The sequence below is a fragment of the Mustela erminea genome, chromosome 1, assembly GCF_009829155.1.
Source record: "Mustela erminea isolate mMusErm1 chromosome 1, mMusErm1.Pri, whole genome shotgun sequence".
NCBI classification, from domain to species: domain Eukaryota; kingdom Metazoa; phylum Chordata; class Mammalia; order Carnivora; family Mustelidae; genus Mustela; species Mustela erminea.
Window position 1 is genome coordinate 150596134 of NC_045614.1, and position 17501 is coordinate 150613634.

At 38.6% G+C, this 17501-nt stretch overlaps 1 protein-coding gene across 4 annotated transcripts in view; it reads left to right on the forward strand.

The window, feature by feature from the left end:
- The window catches only part of SLC9A9 (solute carrier family 9 member A9), a 675208-nt gene that overhangs the window by 291242 nt on the left and 366465 nt on the right, over positions 1–17501 (forward strand). For all 4 annotated transcript variants that reach the window (XM_032346649.1, XM_032346639.1, XM_032346659.1 and 1 more), the window contains exon 6: positions 16946–17051. In XM_032346649.1, the coding sequence (XP_032202540.1) occupies positions 16946–17051 (106 nt within the window). The remainder of the gene's footprint in view (positions 1–16945; positions 17052–17501) is intronic.

A 17501-nucleotide genomic window follows, 5' to 3' on the forward strand; every position in this document is an offset into this window, starting at 1 on the left:
AAATGAACTCTTCAAAATTTCATAGAAGTGAGAAAATTAACCAATCATTTTTATATCATGTTAGTAAATCACTGAAATGTGATAAGAAGATCTTAAAGGAAAATCTTCCAACTTGATATACTATTGCACATGCCATGAAGTAAAAAAAAAAAAAAAAAAATTCTATGGCTTTGTGTATTACATGTAAGTCACACATCTTGACTTGCTCTGGCAGCTAAAGTGTGCTAAGAATCCCAAGTGCTTGATGAAGCCCTGGGCACTGGATGTTGGCTTTCATAAGGAGAGACTACTGGCTCTTGTTAATTGAATTTAGAAAATTCACTCTGGCATTATCCTGTCTGGAGCCTAAATTAAATGCATGGATGATAATTCATTTATTGAAATTAGAAGCCAAGAGGAATATAAATACAAGTCAAAGTCTCTGCTTTGTTAATGTTGAGGCCAACCAGCCTCTACTTGACAAGAGTCATGGCACCATGCTGTTTTTATTACTGCGAGTTGGAAAATCTGAGGTCTACTTCAGTTCTTGCTACTAACTCACAGGGCAAATCAGGTGGCTACATTACCTTTCTAGGTTTAGTTTCCTCATATATTCTGGAGGAATTAGATAATTGCTGAAGTAATTCCTGCTCTATTCAGTGGTTCTCCAAATTCAGTATACTTAAAACTCACTTGGAGAGTTTGTTAATGTGCAGATTCCTGGGCTCCATCTCCAGATATTCTGATTCAGTAGGTCTGGGATGGGGTCCAGAACTGCAGTTCTAAGTGTCCAGTTGATGCTAGTCCAGAGACCCGATGGATATAAGAATTGATGAGTAAAAGATCTGTATTTCTGAGTAAAGTGGTAAATTATAGAGTGAAGCAGGCTCAGTACTGGTCGCTGAGCCTTCTACCTCTTGGGGTAGAGACCTCCCTTCTGAGATGCCACCAGCTCAGTTGTCTCCTGGCAGTCTCCATTACCCAGCATTCCCGGTATGTGCTACCTAAAATCACAAATAGCTGGGACATGGGGGAATACGTCACCAGCTCCTGTGTTTGTGGGTTAAAGATCTAAGAGAGCTCCTAGGAAGTTATTTGCGTAAATGATCACAGTCAGGGATGGATAATAAACTTTCAATCCCAAGAGGAACTGCCCCTTAAAATAGGCATGTGATAAAGTAGGAGAGTTACCTAAAAATGAAGTCAAGATAGGGTCTTCTAGTGGCTGAATTATCCTGGATATGGAAAGTATCTGGTCATTAAGGCAAGATTAGTGTCATGGGTGATTGGAACACTATGTTTTAAGTGCTTTAACTTCTCTGAACCTCACTTAACATGTCCTTAAAATAGATACCATAAAAACAAAGCAAAACAGAAAGTACCTCCAGTTTCTTCACAGAATTGCTGTAAGATAAAATGAAATGCTGTATAAAAATTATTTGTAAATTGCTAACTTATTAGATAAATTTTTACTAACAATGATTCTTCTAAGGCACTTTATTGGCTTTTTAGATAACACTATCATAGCATTCTTTTTTTTTAATAATTTTTTATTTTTTATAAACATATATTTTTATCCCCAGGGGTACAGGTCTGTGAATCACCAGGTTTACACACTTCACAGCACTCACCAAAGCACATACCCTCCCCAATGTCCATAATCCCACACCCTTCTCCCAAACCCCCTCCCCCCAGCAACCCTCAGTTTGTTTTGTGAGATTAAGAGTCACTTATGGTTTGTCTCCCTCCCAATCCCATCTTGTTTCATTGATCATAGCATTCTTATTTGTTTACAATTGAAAGTAAAATTGTCAGCTATCCATTCATTTCTTAAGTAGCCATGATGAAATAACTGTTTTCTCATATTTCATTACTTGTTCACCCATTTTAATAGTCAAGTTCCAATATGAAGAGATTTAAAAGAAAAAGTAACTGAATTATATTCATCTTCATGTGGATTCTCTAATTTTGTAATGTCTGCTATACATTTAGATATTTAAAATTCCAAGTAGTTTCCTTATGCTTCCAGATGCTGCTCTTGTAGTCACATGAGGCATTACAAAATGTTGTATAAAGTCTTGTATAATCCATTTGAATTATAGAAATCACACTTCTTCTGATAGAATAATTGAGTCTGGATATTCTGGCTTTTATTCCCTGCTCCCCATCCCTCCCCACTACACCCTACCCCAACCACAAATTATAAAGCCAAATTCACGTCTGTGTTTGAGTTGGTATTTTACCACTTTTTAAAACCAGTTCCACTGTTTCTCTAATGAAAAGCTCCTTTTATTCATAATTGGACTGCCAGTTCAGACCCTGAATCACCCTATATAGCTAATCCCATATAATGTTTGTCTACAGTCACTACTGACTATATCCTTCCTCCAAACACATGGAGACAAAATATGGCTTCTCATCTTATAGGGCACCCAAGGGTGGGGTTTTCCCTGTAACAGATTCTCCAACTTGGCAAAATGATTATTATTGTCTCCTTGGCATAATCAGTTAGAAGCACTGGACATATGTGTAGAATTGAGTTTTCATCTTTTCTATTAACACTTTGAGGAAATAAGAGTCTTCCAAAATGAGAGACGTTTTTATACACTGTACTTGCAAGTCACTATTTTCATTCAACATTTAAGTTGTAGGGAGAAAAAAGCCACCTTTATCCTTTAAAGTTTGCCGCAGTGTAACTATTCCAGAGGCACATGAACTATCTTACCTTTGATCGTGTTGATAATCTGAAGACCCTTTCTATTTGGGGTTACTATGGTTACGGCTGCACGGGTGATGTGTGAGCTGCACTGCTGTTTTGATAAAAATAGGTATTAACTACCAGTCATAGTGCTTCTCATTTCACAGCAGTTCTTGCAGAAGAACAGCATATTAAAAAAAAAAAAAAGAAAGAAAGAAAGAAAGAAAGAAAGAAAGAAAGAAAAGAGAAAAAAAGCCTTTCCAAAGAACCATGAAGGAACATCTGCATAAATAATGGTGATTGGTCATGTGTATAAAAATATTTTTAATTAAATTCTTTTTAATTAAACAGGGCATTTTGCTGAATCCTTGTCTGTTATTTGCACCAAGCTTAGCCTTGAGGAAGATGGCTGATTAACAGACCCAAGAACCTATAATTAAAAGAAGAACTGTTATTTTTGGAGGAATGCCTCTCTCGTAAGGGTGACTTAATAGGGCTGTCTCATATTTTTTCATTTGTCATTGAATTCTCTGTTTAGAACTTTGTTTTTTTTTTTAATGTAGGAGAAATGATTGCCAACATTGTCATAATCAGAAGAATTTTTATTTTTTAGCTTAGTTTTCCTTCGGTCTTTTTGAGCACACTCTCCTTTCACTGTCATTTTTCAATATTTATTTATTTATTTATTTATTTATTTTTTTAAAAGATTTTATTTATTTATTTGATAGAGAGAGATCACAAGTAGACGGAGAGGCAGGCAGAGAGAGAGAGAGAGGGAAGCAGGCTCCCTGCCGAACAGAGAGCCCGATGTAGGACTCGATCCCAGGACCCTGAGATCATGACCTGAGCCGAAGGCAGTGGCTTAACCCACTGAGCCACCCAGGCGCCCATTTTTCAATATTTAATTGTGGTCTTCATCTCTTTCTTTTGTTTGGGTCATGTCTTCTTTTTAAAGTCATATATACTGTATTTTTTTTTCACCCTGGCCCTCTCTGCCTATGCACTTCAGAGTTTTAGATTACAGTAAGTTTGTGGTTTCTCATCACTGGTGTTATCAACATTCTACACAGGAATTCAAGAGAAAACTGAATAACTTTCTATTTGCAATCAAAAATACGATGTAATGTACAAAGTAGTTCCTTCAGTACCAGGCTGGCTTAGAGAACAAAGAGAACATTCATGTAATATCTGCTAAGCAGCATAGGAGGAAACTGAGATGGTTTTATGCCCACATTCTGAAGGGAAAAAAATGCTCACACATAGTTAAAGGTTCATGTCCTTGAACCATTTGTGCAGTTATTTGTGGACAAATTTGGGTGATTCTACATTTCGTATCATATTTGGTAGAGAAGTATTGTATTAGTGTTGCTGTAGAAAAAGGGCAACAGTGAGGGAATATTCAGGGACTTTTTTTTTTTTTTAATGCTTTCATTGAATTTCAGGAAGAAAAAATTACACCTCTGGGAAGTCCAAGGATATTAGACAGAGTACTTCCCCTCGAAGGCAACAGGCTTCTGGAGACTGCAGGGTGACCAGCCATTTTCACTCTGCAATATGTTTCAAGCCTGCATACAGTGTTATTTAACAGAACTCAACTTCATTTTCTCTGTCTATCCAATTCCATATTAAGTGCACTGGGATAGTATCAGTTTAAAAGCCTCTACATAAACCTAGGTCTATAAAGCACCATCATATAAACCCAGATTCTATTCTTGAACAAATTTACTCAGAAATAAAAATAACAGCTTAGATTTATATTGTGTATCACTTTCAGAGAACTCAGACAGCTTCCACACACAGCACTTCAGTTTTTCATGTAGCTTTCTTAAGTGAAATAATTGGGTGCAGAGAATTTTTTGAATTTTGTTAAGATTTCCTAGTAAGTTCAAGAAAGATTGATAAAAAATAAAAGCTTCTATTTCCTTAGATAACTAGACTATGTTTTTGCAAGATACCAACAGCCATGTGATCAAACTATGTTATTGGATTCAGCTAATTTGCAGCTAGTTCTAAAATCAGTAACATCTTTATTCTACCCATCAAAGCAATGGTGCACTTGAGTCAATATTTAGAAGCAACCCAAAGCCACCAATTGGCAGCAAATGAAAAGCTCCATTTGAATTTTCCTGCTTGGGAGTATGTCATCTAGTGATAACAACCATTAACTAAGTGTGTACACATATATCATCTAATTTGATCACCACCACAGTCAATTATCTCTATTCTAATAAACTGAGGTTCTAAATACGTAAGTGGTTTATTTAAATGTACAAGGCTCGTATGTGCCAGAGATGGGAGACAAAGCATGTCCAATATTCTTTTTTTCTAGACCACTGCTACTTCTCAAAATAGAACAGTGATGAGCCAGTTAGGCTCAACACAAAATGAAATTCTATAGTCAAGTTCTTTTTATGATTAATTTCACTTAGCGAACATTTATTCATTACCTGCTATGTAGTAAGCCTTGTGGGATTAGTTGAGGAAGTGGCAATAAACCAGACACAGGTCCTGCCCTCAAGAAGCTCCAGTCTAAAGGGGACCTTAGGGCACGTGGGTGGCACTGTTAGTTAATCATCTGACTCTTTGTTTTGGCTCAGGTCATGATCTCAGGGTCTGTGAGATTGACCCCAGCTTTAGACTCCATGCTCCGTGTGAGTCTACTTGAAATTCTCTCTCTTTCTCCCTTTGCCCTTTGCACCCCCCCAAATAAATCAATAAATTTTTTTTTAATCTTTAATGGGGGCTGTAGATACAAGTTAAAAGATAAGGCAGTGGTAGTTCAAGCAGCACAGAGAAAGGGCCCTATGGAGCCCTGTACCACTCTTATGGGAGGGGACTGAGAAGGCTTAGAGCCTCCCTCACCTTAAGCCGATATTTTGCCTGAAGGAGAAAACATGTCATTTGGAGAAACCAGGAACCCTGTTTCTCTCCTGCTAGAGATGGCTATGTAAGTAATGGTTTTTTATTCTCAAATAAAACCACAGACAATATGACCTGCTCAAACTTAGCAAGATCTCCCTGGGATCAGATACCACAGGGGGTGTCCCGACTTGATTATCCTAGAGGTCAGTGCCAAGGCAAGGAGGGAGCATGCACTTGCTATTATAACAACTCTCTCCTCACTCATGCAGACAACAATCAAACTACAATCATTTATCCATGATACTATTCTATACTTGCTGTTGTGCAACTGTTGATTTCAGTCCCGCACCTAGCTTACATCAGCATAATTAGAAAAACATGTACACTCTACATCTGGAGTCTTTAGTTTGGAGTTTGAGTCTAAGAGCCATAGAATTTTAGTTTTGGAAGGACCTTAAGAACAAACTCATTCAAACTCATTTTTAAATGGGGACCCTGAGCCTCCAAAAGAGAAAATAAATGCCTAGTGAACAAGAATTAGGTATTCTTTCCAAGAGCTGAAATTCAAGGGGCAAATTGTGTGAGAGAGAGGTAGAGAAAAGTTTCCATTACTTCTATGCTTAATAATATCCATTTGTCTCTCTTGAAGTAATTTTTGAGGATAAAAGAAACCCACAGGTAGAAGGTATCATTCCATCTTACAGTGGACAAACCCTCTGATGGTTTTTGATGACATGAACAGCCATCATACCACCATTAATCGAGTTACAATTTACCAGACTCATTACATAAATTATCCCATTTCACTGTTATCCAAAAGCATATGAAGGAGGGAATATTTTTATCTCCACTGTACTGGCAAAGGTTACTGAAAGCTTAGTGAGGTTAACTAGCTCAAGATCACCAAGTTTATTTGCATCATAGCTAGGATCTGAACACGGGTTGGTTTTACATCAGAGTCAAGTTCCAACCCTCATCTCTATTGGGACAAAGTTATAAATAGCAAGGTCTTAGTTCAAAGGTATCTCTTCAGATGTTGGAAGCCCAGGTATAGAAAATCAGCTCCACAGAACATAACTGGAGAAGGTAATAGATGGCAACCTACTATATAAATGCTTTCAGGATATTGAAAGTGGATAAAGCAAGACTCCAGGTGTTCTGAGAATGGGATTTCAAGAACACACTGAAAAAACATTTGAAGCAATTCAACAGCTCCATGGACAGCTGGGGAACAGCTGTGGCTAACAGACCTCTCTGGCTCGCTGCTTTGGGGAACAGAATGGCTGTTTAAATGAAAGCAGTTCATTCCCGGCAATACTCAAAGACAGACCTGCAGGGCAGAAGTTTTGAAAGTTAGCGTCCAGGCCACACGTTCCATTTATGTGCTAACAAAGATGTTGCACATTGTGGCAAATTGGATTTGGAAATTTCTTGGTGAGTATTTCCTTAGACAAGAAGCTGTCTGGCTCCCTCTAGGGCTCAGCTTGGCTGACTGAGGTCAAAACCACGGAAGAGTAAGGCAACTAGAGTCAGTTTGAAGATGGCACTTACTCTTAGGGTTGTGTTAAGTGCAGAGTTAGCACCTGTAGTGCCCTGAAAGTGAGTGCCTCCTTAAGAATGAGATGCCCAGAGGAGCCAGGAGAGCACCCACTAGTAGTCAATTGGGATTGGGTGTTCTTGCCCTACACAGCCTCTCAGTGGCCCCTTGCTATAGAATTCCTTGCAAAGTGGCTTCCCTCCTAGAACATGTCCAAGAAAGGACAGAGACTGACCTTTTATCTGGGTACTATGGATAAAAACATTGTGTTGTTCAATATATTATTTTGAACTGAAATGGAGACAGCTTTTTATAACAAGTGCTGCCAGGTCAGTGAGTGGGCAAAGAAGTGACTGGCAACAGTGGCAGAATACAAGAGAGGCAGGAGCTTGTCTATTCCTCAAGGAGTTAGCTACATGGTGCATGACCTTCAGGAGCCATTCATTCATTCACTCATTTAGTCAACAAAATTACTTATCTACTGTTCGCCAGAAACTATAAAAGGCATCAGTGAATATGTAGATGAACAACTGATAACCAGTGATGATCAACTTTTTCCCAAGAGAAAAAATTCAGAGAAAAATTAAAATGTTTGCAAGCTATTTCTCTGTTTTTTTTTAAAGCTGCTTTCATAAAAGAAAACGCATTTATCTACAGTAAAACTTCTGCATTCTTATATTATTTTCCAGTCCAGAAAGGATTACCATAGAGGGCTAAAATTTCAGATATGACAAAGCTAGTTCATGCTGCAATATCTGATATAATATAGCACCTCTAGAATTGTTTTCTTTTTCTTTCCTTGACTGACCTTGTAAACTACTGAACTGCAAAGTGTGGCTTGCCTCTTGATATCATATCCTCTAAAGTTCAGAGATCTTCCCACTGCAAATAAGATAAATCACAACATTTTTTAACACAAACGAAGAGTTTCTTGGTTGGTAAAAATGCCATTTCTGAGTAATTCAAGAGTAAGAGCAGCAGATTGACTGGAGCTGGCTGGGGGTTGGGGAATACCCACAGTCAGCATCGGACACACAGTTGGTGCTTAATAAGTGTTTGTCCCAGCAGAAGAACTCCAGATGGAGTTGTCTTGGCAATGGCTGGATATGAGAGTCTGTAGCTGACAGAGAGAAGGGAATGGGCTAGAAATTAAGATGACTGGGTTTGGATGAGATTGCCCAGGACAAGTCGGTAAAGTGAGAAGGGAATTGAGGAGGTATTCCTGGGCAGTGAATTGGTTTGCTAGGGATGCCATAACAAAGGACCACAAACAGCTTAAGACAATACAAATTTATTATCTTATACTTCTATAGATCAGTAGTCCAGGTTGATTCAACTAGGTTCTCTACTCTGGATCTTACAAGGCCAAAATGAAAGTGTTAATTGGCTAGCTCTTAAGAGAAAGCTGTAGGAAGAATCCACTTCCAGGCTCATTCAGGTGACCAGAAGCATCTGTTCCTTGCAGTTGTGGGACCAAGGTCCCGTTTCCTTGCTGACAGAAAGCTAGGGACACTCTTGCCTCTTAGAAGTCTCTCTTTAGCCCTGGTAGGTCATCTCCTGCATCTCAGAGTCAGCAACAGTGCATGGTCTTTCTCACACATAAAATCTTCCTTTTTTTAAGTCTCTTTTCTGCCTTCTCTTCAGCTGTATCTCTCTAACTCCAGGTAAAGAAGTTTCTATGCATTTAAGGTCTCATGTGACTCGGATCCACCCATATAATCCAAGATAATGTACTTGTTTTAAGGTAAACTTAATTACGTCTGCATAGTCTCTTTTGCCATATAAGGTAATACATGCACAGCTTCCAGACATTAATGTATAGACTCCTTTGGGGGACATTATTCAGCCTACCACACAGAGTGATGACAGGAATGAGTGGATTAATGTTATGATATCTCTCCCCATGTCTCTTTTCCCCTTTCTCTGTCACATGCTCAGTGCTGACTCTTTTCAATATTACTTTTGTTCACTCTTAGCAGTTTTGCTAATTTCCTTAGAAAACAAGACTATTCACCCTTCACTTTGAAACCTTCCCATATTTTCTTTCAGGGTTCTGATCCACAAGTTGAGAAATGATAGTATATGACACTATTTGTTTCATTTTTTTTTTGTAGCAAGCAAAAAATTTGTTTGGGAGGCCCACTTATTTGATGTGACTGTGATCATGACTAATACAAGTATCTCTTTCCTTACAATTGTTAGATTTAATGGGTCACAGTGATATCTTTACCTCAAAGTGTTGATTTCCTGGGACTCGTCCAAATTTTAGCGGCTTTATGACTCCACTGAGGTTTTCTCTGAATTCATTTAGTGATTTGTAGGCAAACCCTGTCTACCATGTTCATGTTTTAAATGGCAAAACGCGTAAGTAATAATCCTGATTAGAGAATCCTTGTATGATGGGGTGAGGCATCCTTTCTCAGATATTGGGCACACTGCAGATTCCCCATTAAACTGCACCATGGCTCATTAAACACCATTGGTGAGAAAATTGGGTCTTCGTTAAATGTTTATGTTCTGTGCTAATGTTAAATTTAGAACATTCCTGTTGTAGGTACCTTTGGGAAAAATTTTAAAGTACTAGCTAAAGTGTCAGCAGATTTCAGCCCATAAATTCCCAAATACAAGATCTGGAAAACGTCCCTCAACCCCAGGTTTATTCCCAGGTTTCTCTCTTTTCAATCTTTATGTATTTTATTTATTTTTCTCTTCTCAATGCCAAATGTCATGATCTTCAGATGGTATTTATATACTTTCAGTGACTTCTAAGGACCTTACTTTTGGTTTTGAGGCACAAGAGAAAGTAAATTATTCTGGAACACCATTCAGCCTATTTAAAGTCAAGGAAGAGATGTGTGATTGTCAATGTTTTTATATTATGCACCTACACACTGAAGAAACAATCTCTGTCCACAAAACACTTACATTAAAAAAAAAGGGACTTAAATAAGTACAAGTACTAATGACAGAAATGTGATTCCAGATGTGTACTAGTGGAGCTAATGTGAAAAGAATAATTTTTCTCATTTAAGAGTTCATGGAAATCCTCTACGTGTATGCCAAAAGAGTCAGCTTGTTACTGTGACAAGAGATAATAAGATCCAGGGAGGCTTACTCAACAGGAATCCAACATGAGAATTAAGTTCTGCAGAAAATTATTTGAGGGACTATTTTTTTATTTCTTTACAAGATGTTGCTTACTTAGCTTAATGCATAGAATATAAGTTAATTCAATACATACAACAAATGACTTAGAACAGTGCTTCTCAAACTTTTGTTGTTGCAAGCCCTTTATAACTCTTCAAAATTAGGGAAAGACCCTGAGGAGTTTTTGTTTATGTGTGTTATATCTATCAATATTTACCATATTAAAACTTAAAAAATTTAAAAACATATTTTGTTAATTGAAAATAACAATCAGGGGCACCTGGGTGGCTCAGTGGGTTAAAGCCTCTGCCTTTGGCTCAGGTCATGATCTCAGGGTCCTGGGATTGAGCCCCACATAGGGTTCTCTGCTCGGCGGGAAGCCTGCTTCTCCCTCTCTCTCTCTGCCTGCCTCTCTGCCTACTTAAGATTTCTGTCTGTCAAATAAACAAATAAAAAAAAAATAACAATCATAGGGGTGCCTGGGTGGCTCAGTCGGTTAAGCATCCAACTCTTGATCTTGGCTCAGGTCATAATCTCAGGGTCATGAGACTGAGCTCTGCTTTGGGCTCCATGCTGGGCACGGGGCCTGCTTAGGATTCATTCTTTCCCTCTGACCCTCCTCCTGCCCCCTCTCTAAAAATAATTTTAAAAAGAAAGTAATAATCATAAACCATTTATATCCTAAATAACATATTTTATGAAAAATAAATTAATTTCCAAAGCAAAAAAAAAATGTACTAAGAAAAGTTACATTGTTTTACACTTTTTTAATGCATTATAATAGAAGATAGTTGGATTCTCACATCTGCTTCTGCATTCAATTGCACTATCCCTCCTCAAATAGCCCCTGGAAAATTCCACTGTACACAGATGAAAGATTAAGAATGGAAAATGCAAGTAACATTTTCACATTACTCTGAAAATGGATTTGACCTTGGGGATCTTCCTGAATAGGTCTCAGAAACCCCCTGGGATCCCTAGATGATACTTTGAAAACATTGCCTTGGGGCATGAGGGCTTATTTCTCCCAAGGATCGTTGGTGAAGAAGACTATATTAGTGTGATTGCAAATAGTATTTTCTCCACTACTAACTCCGTACCAAAATGATATATCATATTGATGGCCAAAATAAAATTAAGTGTTTTAAAGGCTAAATCATTCATGATGTTTTATGTAACTTCTCATTTGGAATTACCTCAATGAAGTAACTTCTAGTGATTAGTTTCTAGATCTAGTATTGTTTCTCTGATCTATTTTAGAAGGCTGAGTTTTCTAGTTGTATTTCTGGAATATGATTAGCAGAGCTTGACTGGCAAAACCAATTTATGTACTGATTCTGCTGCCAAGTCTCCACTGAGAAGGTTTAATCTTAAAAAAAAAAAAAAAAAAAAGTCCAGTATTTCAGACTGTATTCAGGATACCTCAATTTTTTGGAAGTCTCTTCTTGAAATCTCACTATGTGCAATATTTCAGAAAAGTGGGCAAACTTTGTGGGAGAATTTCCTCCTCCATCAACCCTCTGAGGGGAAAAAAGAAAATACATTTTCACAATACTCACTTTGGAATTGGAAAAATGCTACCTTGTTTATGAGAATTCCAGGGTTCTCCACCTGCCAGGTCTGACACAATTCTGCTGTGCAAGCCTGAGATATTTGATTCTCTATGTGTTGGGGACAAGTGTCATACATACTGATTTGCACAGAAAACCACAGAGAGCACTCTCCAGGGAAAGTCAGTCAGCAGTTTGACAAGACTGAGTGATAGCTTAGAACAACAGGGATAAGAACTATTGTGTGAAGTTGTTCATGGACCCAGGCAGATCTTGTGCCAGTTTGCTGAGAGCTGCTGCATTAAAATATCTTTTGAAATTTAAATTTCTTGTAAAACACCAAAAAAATATGGATCAGAAAACTGCTAATCGAGATCCCAGGGAAGGGACTGTTATTAAATCACCCCAAAGACTTAGAAGTGACTGAAAGATAAAGAGCATTGGGAAAGTGGTCAGTTAAAACACTAGCAGTTAAAAAAAAAAAAGAAAGAAAGAAAAGGAAAACAACTTTTAAGAATCAGCATATGGATGTATTGATGGGATCCAGTAGTCATTATCTGTATTACAGGTCCAGTTATGCTTATTATATTTGAGATAAGAAAATGTTAGTTTTGTGCTATAATAAGGTTGTAGTGGGAGATAAGACTCTTGGTATGATGAAGAAATTAATCAAAATATATTAATTCATTGTTGGGGCTTTTCTCTTGAAGAATGAGAGTTATCCTATATATGACCTTGGAAATTTTTCATAAATTTTTTCATAAAACTTGAATCATTCTGGATATTTTCAACCCTCCTTTAGGCTCTAATTCATGCGTTGGTCTTCTTGCTCTCGGCAAATGATCTCGCTTCACAAGAAAACAACTTTTTTCAACCCTGCAGTTGTTCTCTGCCTTCTCTTGACCTTGACCCAGCAGTTCCCCTTCTTTTTCTTGTCTTCAACCTCTCTTTCTTCTGGCTTATTCTGTTCAACCTATAAATTAGAAATCTAAGAGGAAGTCTCACTTGGCTTTTTACCCCATAGGCTACTATTTTTTCTCTCTCCATCCCTCGTCACCAGCTTCTTAGAAGTGCAGTCCACACCACTGCCTCATCATTCATGCCCTCCCAACTACTCCTTGCTGTTTGCTTGATGCAGTTATTTATTTTCTCAGAAATCTCCAATGATTCAACGGCATTTCTCAGGCATCCACTACTCTCAACTGGAGTGCATGTTTGTGTGTATGTTTGTGTGTATGTCTGTGTGTACTTGTCTATTTAAGCATAAGCTTCTATGTGCTTGTATCCCTTACTACCAATTTGAGAGACAAAGTGGGTTTCTCTCTAGCTAAAAAGTCAGGGAGAGAGAGGGTGTATGGAGGAACAGGAGCCCCAGATGAAGTGTTGGAACTTGCCACAAAGAGATAAGTGGAAATAAAATGTGACAAAAGCAAATAAGACCAAATCCCTGCTAAAATCAAGAAGTTTAGAAATTGGATTTTATCTCCACCCCTTCCTATCTACATGATGTCCAGGGTGTTCTCCTCATACTCTCAGAAGTCTCATTGCTTTTTGGCCAGTCTTGGACAACCAGGTTGTCCTTACAAACCCAACCAGGTATGGGCAGAGCTGGTATGAACTTGTCCACCACTGTTCCAAGAGATTGTCTCCTGGGAAGGTGCCACAGAGTCTTGGACATTCTGTGTAAGAACAAGTCCTGCCAGTGAGCTAATTAAATGAATTTCTTTAAGAGCTCCAAGCTTAGCAGCAAGAGTGGGTTGCTAATTTCCTGACTCACCTATTCAATTCATTTGTGGTCCCAGCAAATATTCCATCTTGTAGGATACACTGCCTGGCTTTATTTCGAAGCTGTTCCTTTTCTTTACAGGGTAGATAGGAATGTGCAAAATAATAGCTTTTCTCTTTTGTGTGGGATATCACTTATGAAGTAGAGTTCAGTTCTTTGTGCAAAAGGAATTGTGGGAATGCCAAAACAGTTTTGAACAAAACTAGATATTCAATTAAAAGTCTTTCTCTCCAAAAGCCTGAAGTTCTTACTGGAAAGATGAGTTCCTCTCAGCACAGAGGGGACCCCATAACTGAGGAGGTGGGGGGAGGAACACAGGTTTTTCTTCCCAATTTGTGGGCCTAGAACGTCTCTCTGGGAGTGCAGATGAACTGCAAGTCAACTTCAGAGCTTAGAAATAGAAGTAACTACAAAGACAAAAGTCAACAATAAAGCTGCCATGATAGAATTTTGTACTTTATGAATAACTTTACTTTTATTCCACAGGATCCTGGGGAAAGGAAAATGTTGTTAATTAACAGCACCCCCAAGGACGCCTGGGTGGCTCAGTTGGTTAAGCAGCTGCCTTCGGCTCAGGTCATGGTCCCAGCGTCCTGGGATCGAGTCCCGCATCAGCCTCCTTGCTCAGTGGGGAGCCTGCTTCTCCCTCTGACTCTGCCTGCCACTCTGTCTGCCTGTGCGCGCTCTCTCTCTCTCTCTCTCTGACAAATAAATAAATAAAATCTTAAAAAAAAAAAAAAGTACCCCCTCAAGATGAAGCCTCTTTGTTTTGATGAGATACAAGGTCCTGACTCTATCCAAGAAGGAGAGAGATTACTTAGCAGAGATAATTGCTACCTTCCCCCCTACCACTACCTGCAAAGACTAAGGGTTGGAGCAAATGTGAACACCTACCCACTACTAGAGAGTACATCTCTGCCATTTTGCCTATCATAATTAAGGACTTATTCAGCTAGAATAATAAAATTTATTCTATCTCTGGCAAAAGGGGATCTAATTGTTATGCCAATTCATAACATTTTATTTCTGGGGTCTCTTCTATCCCAAAGCTGGTTTTTGAGTTCAATATTCCTTCCTCCAGGATAATTTTCAGTAAGTAAAAATCTATCTACAGAAATTCATGATGAATGTGGTTTCCAGCTGACTTGTTCTTGCTTAGGGTCAGGTTTGGCAAATATACCACATGTGTTTTTCTTGCTTCTTTTTCTCCATTCACCCCTTAACTATAAATGTCCCTAAGAATTTTTTATGAACCCTCTTCTTTGTCTATATACTTTGCCCAGGTGCTTAGCTATTCTTTTAGCTTTATGTTTCATCTATATGTTTATAACCCCCAAATTCTGTCTTCTGCCTTAACTCTGTATAGTTTCAGCCTTTTGTTTCCAGTTTTCTTATTGAAATTTCCATTTGAAATTCAACCTTTTTAAGTCAACATGTCTCAAACCAAAGTTACTGGATTCCCCTGTCCACAAACTAATTTCTCTTATGCAGCCCCATCCACTAATTGTCTAGCATTGAAACCCGGAGTCACTCCTTGCTACCTTTCAAACACCAAGACTCATCAATTCTCCGTCCCAAGTATCTTAGACATACAGTCTCTCTTGCTATGTCCTCTCTTGACATTACCTTTTATATTCACTCATTAAAGGCTTGCTATATTGTAGCACTGTCCTAAGGGCTAGTGACACACAAGGGAGATAAAAATCAATGAATAAGTGAAGTACAAACCACCGTGGCCAATGACCTATCAGAACCCAGGATGGTGGATGTGCTGGGTGAAGCAGGATGTACAGGAGTTTGTGAGTCTGACTCTAGGATTCTTTCTATCTCAGTACAGCTCATTTATTGGGAGAACATTTGGGAAAGCCTCTAGCCACATGTCCATTCTGCCCTCTGCCCTGCTGCCTGGGCTTTATTTCCAAAACTAAAATCAGATTGTCTCTCTTCTGATTAAAATCCTTTCCTGGCTCCCCACTGCAGCAGAACAAGTACCAAACTTCTTGATTCTACTTACAAAACCTTCCAACTCAGCTTTTGCTCCCCATAGCACTATTCTTTTATACAACATAGTTACTAACCTCACAGTCCATGAAAAAGGAAAGAACAGAAATGAAAATGCCCACTCTGCCTTAAAAATTTACCATCAGTATCATTCCCAATCATCCTCTTTACCCCTTTGGCAATCAACTCAATGGATCATTTTCCTAATGATTGCTTTTCACACTTTGCATAACTGTTTCAAGTATCAAGACACTGAATGGTTTTGATGAACATAGATAATCAGTGTGTGATTATTTACTGTCCTAATGTATGCTCCAAGGCACCACAGAATATGTGTGCATAGAGTAGCCATGCAGCAGGCTGCAAGAAACAAGTTCTCTGGTCCTGCTCTTAAAAACACAGGGCTCATCTTTATAGATGAGTATAATCTTTAAGAGGGAAGGAGAGCCAGATACTGGCCACCTCTCCCTTCACAGGAGTAGGCCATGTAACAACATTCATTCATTAATGCATTTATTCACTCAGTCATCCGTGCATCAAACACTGAGCATTTGCCAAGTACCCTGTGTTGCAAAGATGTGCCCTGTCCCCAGGGAGCTCAGTGTCTTCTGTGATAAGTTTTGTGATTTGATTCAAATATGGGGACTAAAAAGGCGTGAGCCAGATTTCTGCTGAGGAATTGGGGTCCTGGGAGACACTTAGGGAGGTTTTTAAAAATTGAAGAATGGGGTTTCGGGAGAACAAGAAGTCGTATGTGTGAGTCTGTGTGTGCGCATTTAGGGAATGGGGAGCATGGTAGTTCATGGATGGGAAAGAAATTGCTGCTCTGAGAAAGTGGATCAAAATGCAAAGTTAATTTTAAAACTACATGATTTCAGTGATTTGGGGGAAATTATGGCAAGTTCAGTGTGACTTGAGGCAGGCAGCAGTGGGTGAGCAGGGGATACAGGGGCAGATGCTGGAAGATAAGCAGGGTGCAGATTATAGAATACTTGGAGTGTGGAGCGCAAACTTTCTCTGTAAGCAGTGGGAAGCCCAGAGAAGTCTCTAAGCAATGGAGTGGCTCATCAGATTTATTTCTTTCTTTCTTCTTTCTTTCTTTCTTTCTTTCTTTCTTTCTTTCTTCCTTTCTTCCTTTCTTCCTTTCTTCCTTCCTTCCTTCCTTCCTTCCTTCCTTCCTTCCTTCCTTCCTTCCTTTCTTTCTTTCTCTCTCTCTCTCCCTTTCTTTCTTTCTTTCTTTTTTTATGAAGGTCCAATGTGGATACCAAGGATGGATTTGAGAACATGAGCATTTAATGAATCCTTTCTAGAGGTGACCATAACCACAGACAAATCCATGGCTGTGTTTTAGCTAACTTTGCATGTTTGGGTGTGTTTCCTCCTAGTGACAGTGCTGGCCATTTTCCATGAACTGCACGTCGACCCTGACCTGTACACACTCCTGTTCGGGGAGAGCGTATTGAATGATGCAGTGGCCATTGTCCTCACATAGTAAGTATCAGAACTTGGCCTCTGTTTTTTTGACCATGTGAAATATGCTTCCAGTTGGTGATAATTCCTGGTGGCTTTAAAGTATCTTTTCTCTTATGTCACAGAGATGTGGCAATTTCTCATTTTTAAGCAATTGCTACCACAGAAAATCTCTAATAATGGGTATAATTCATTAGGTACCTAATTTTTAACATTTTAATGAGTTTCATGTTTCCAACCTATTACAAGATACTACTCAGGGGGTAACTTCTTTTCCTCAGGTGCATATATTTAGCTAATTCAATTAGAGTTCCTAAAACGAACATATGAGCTTCCCTCATTTCAAATCATTATCATTTAATTTTTTCCTTTATACAAACCATTTTCCAATAATGGACTACTGCTAACCATTGTATTTATAGTAAGTTTGACAAATTGGAGACAGAAACTGAGAATCAGACTACTCTTTAT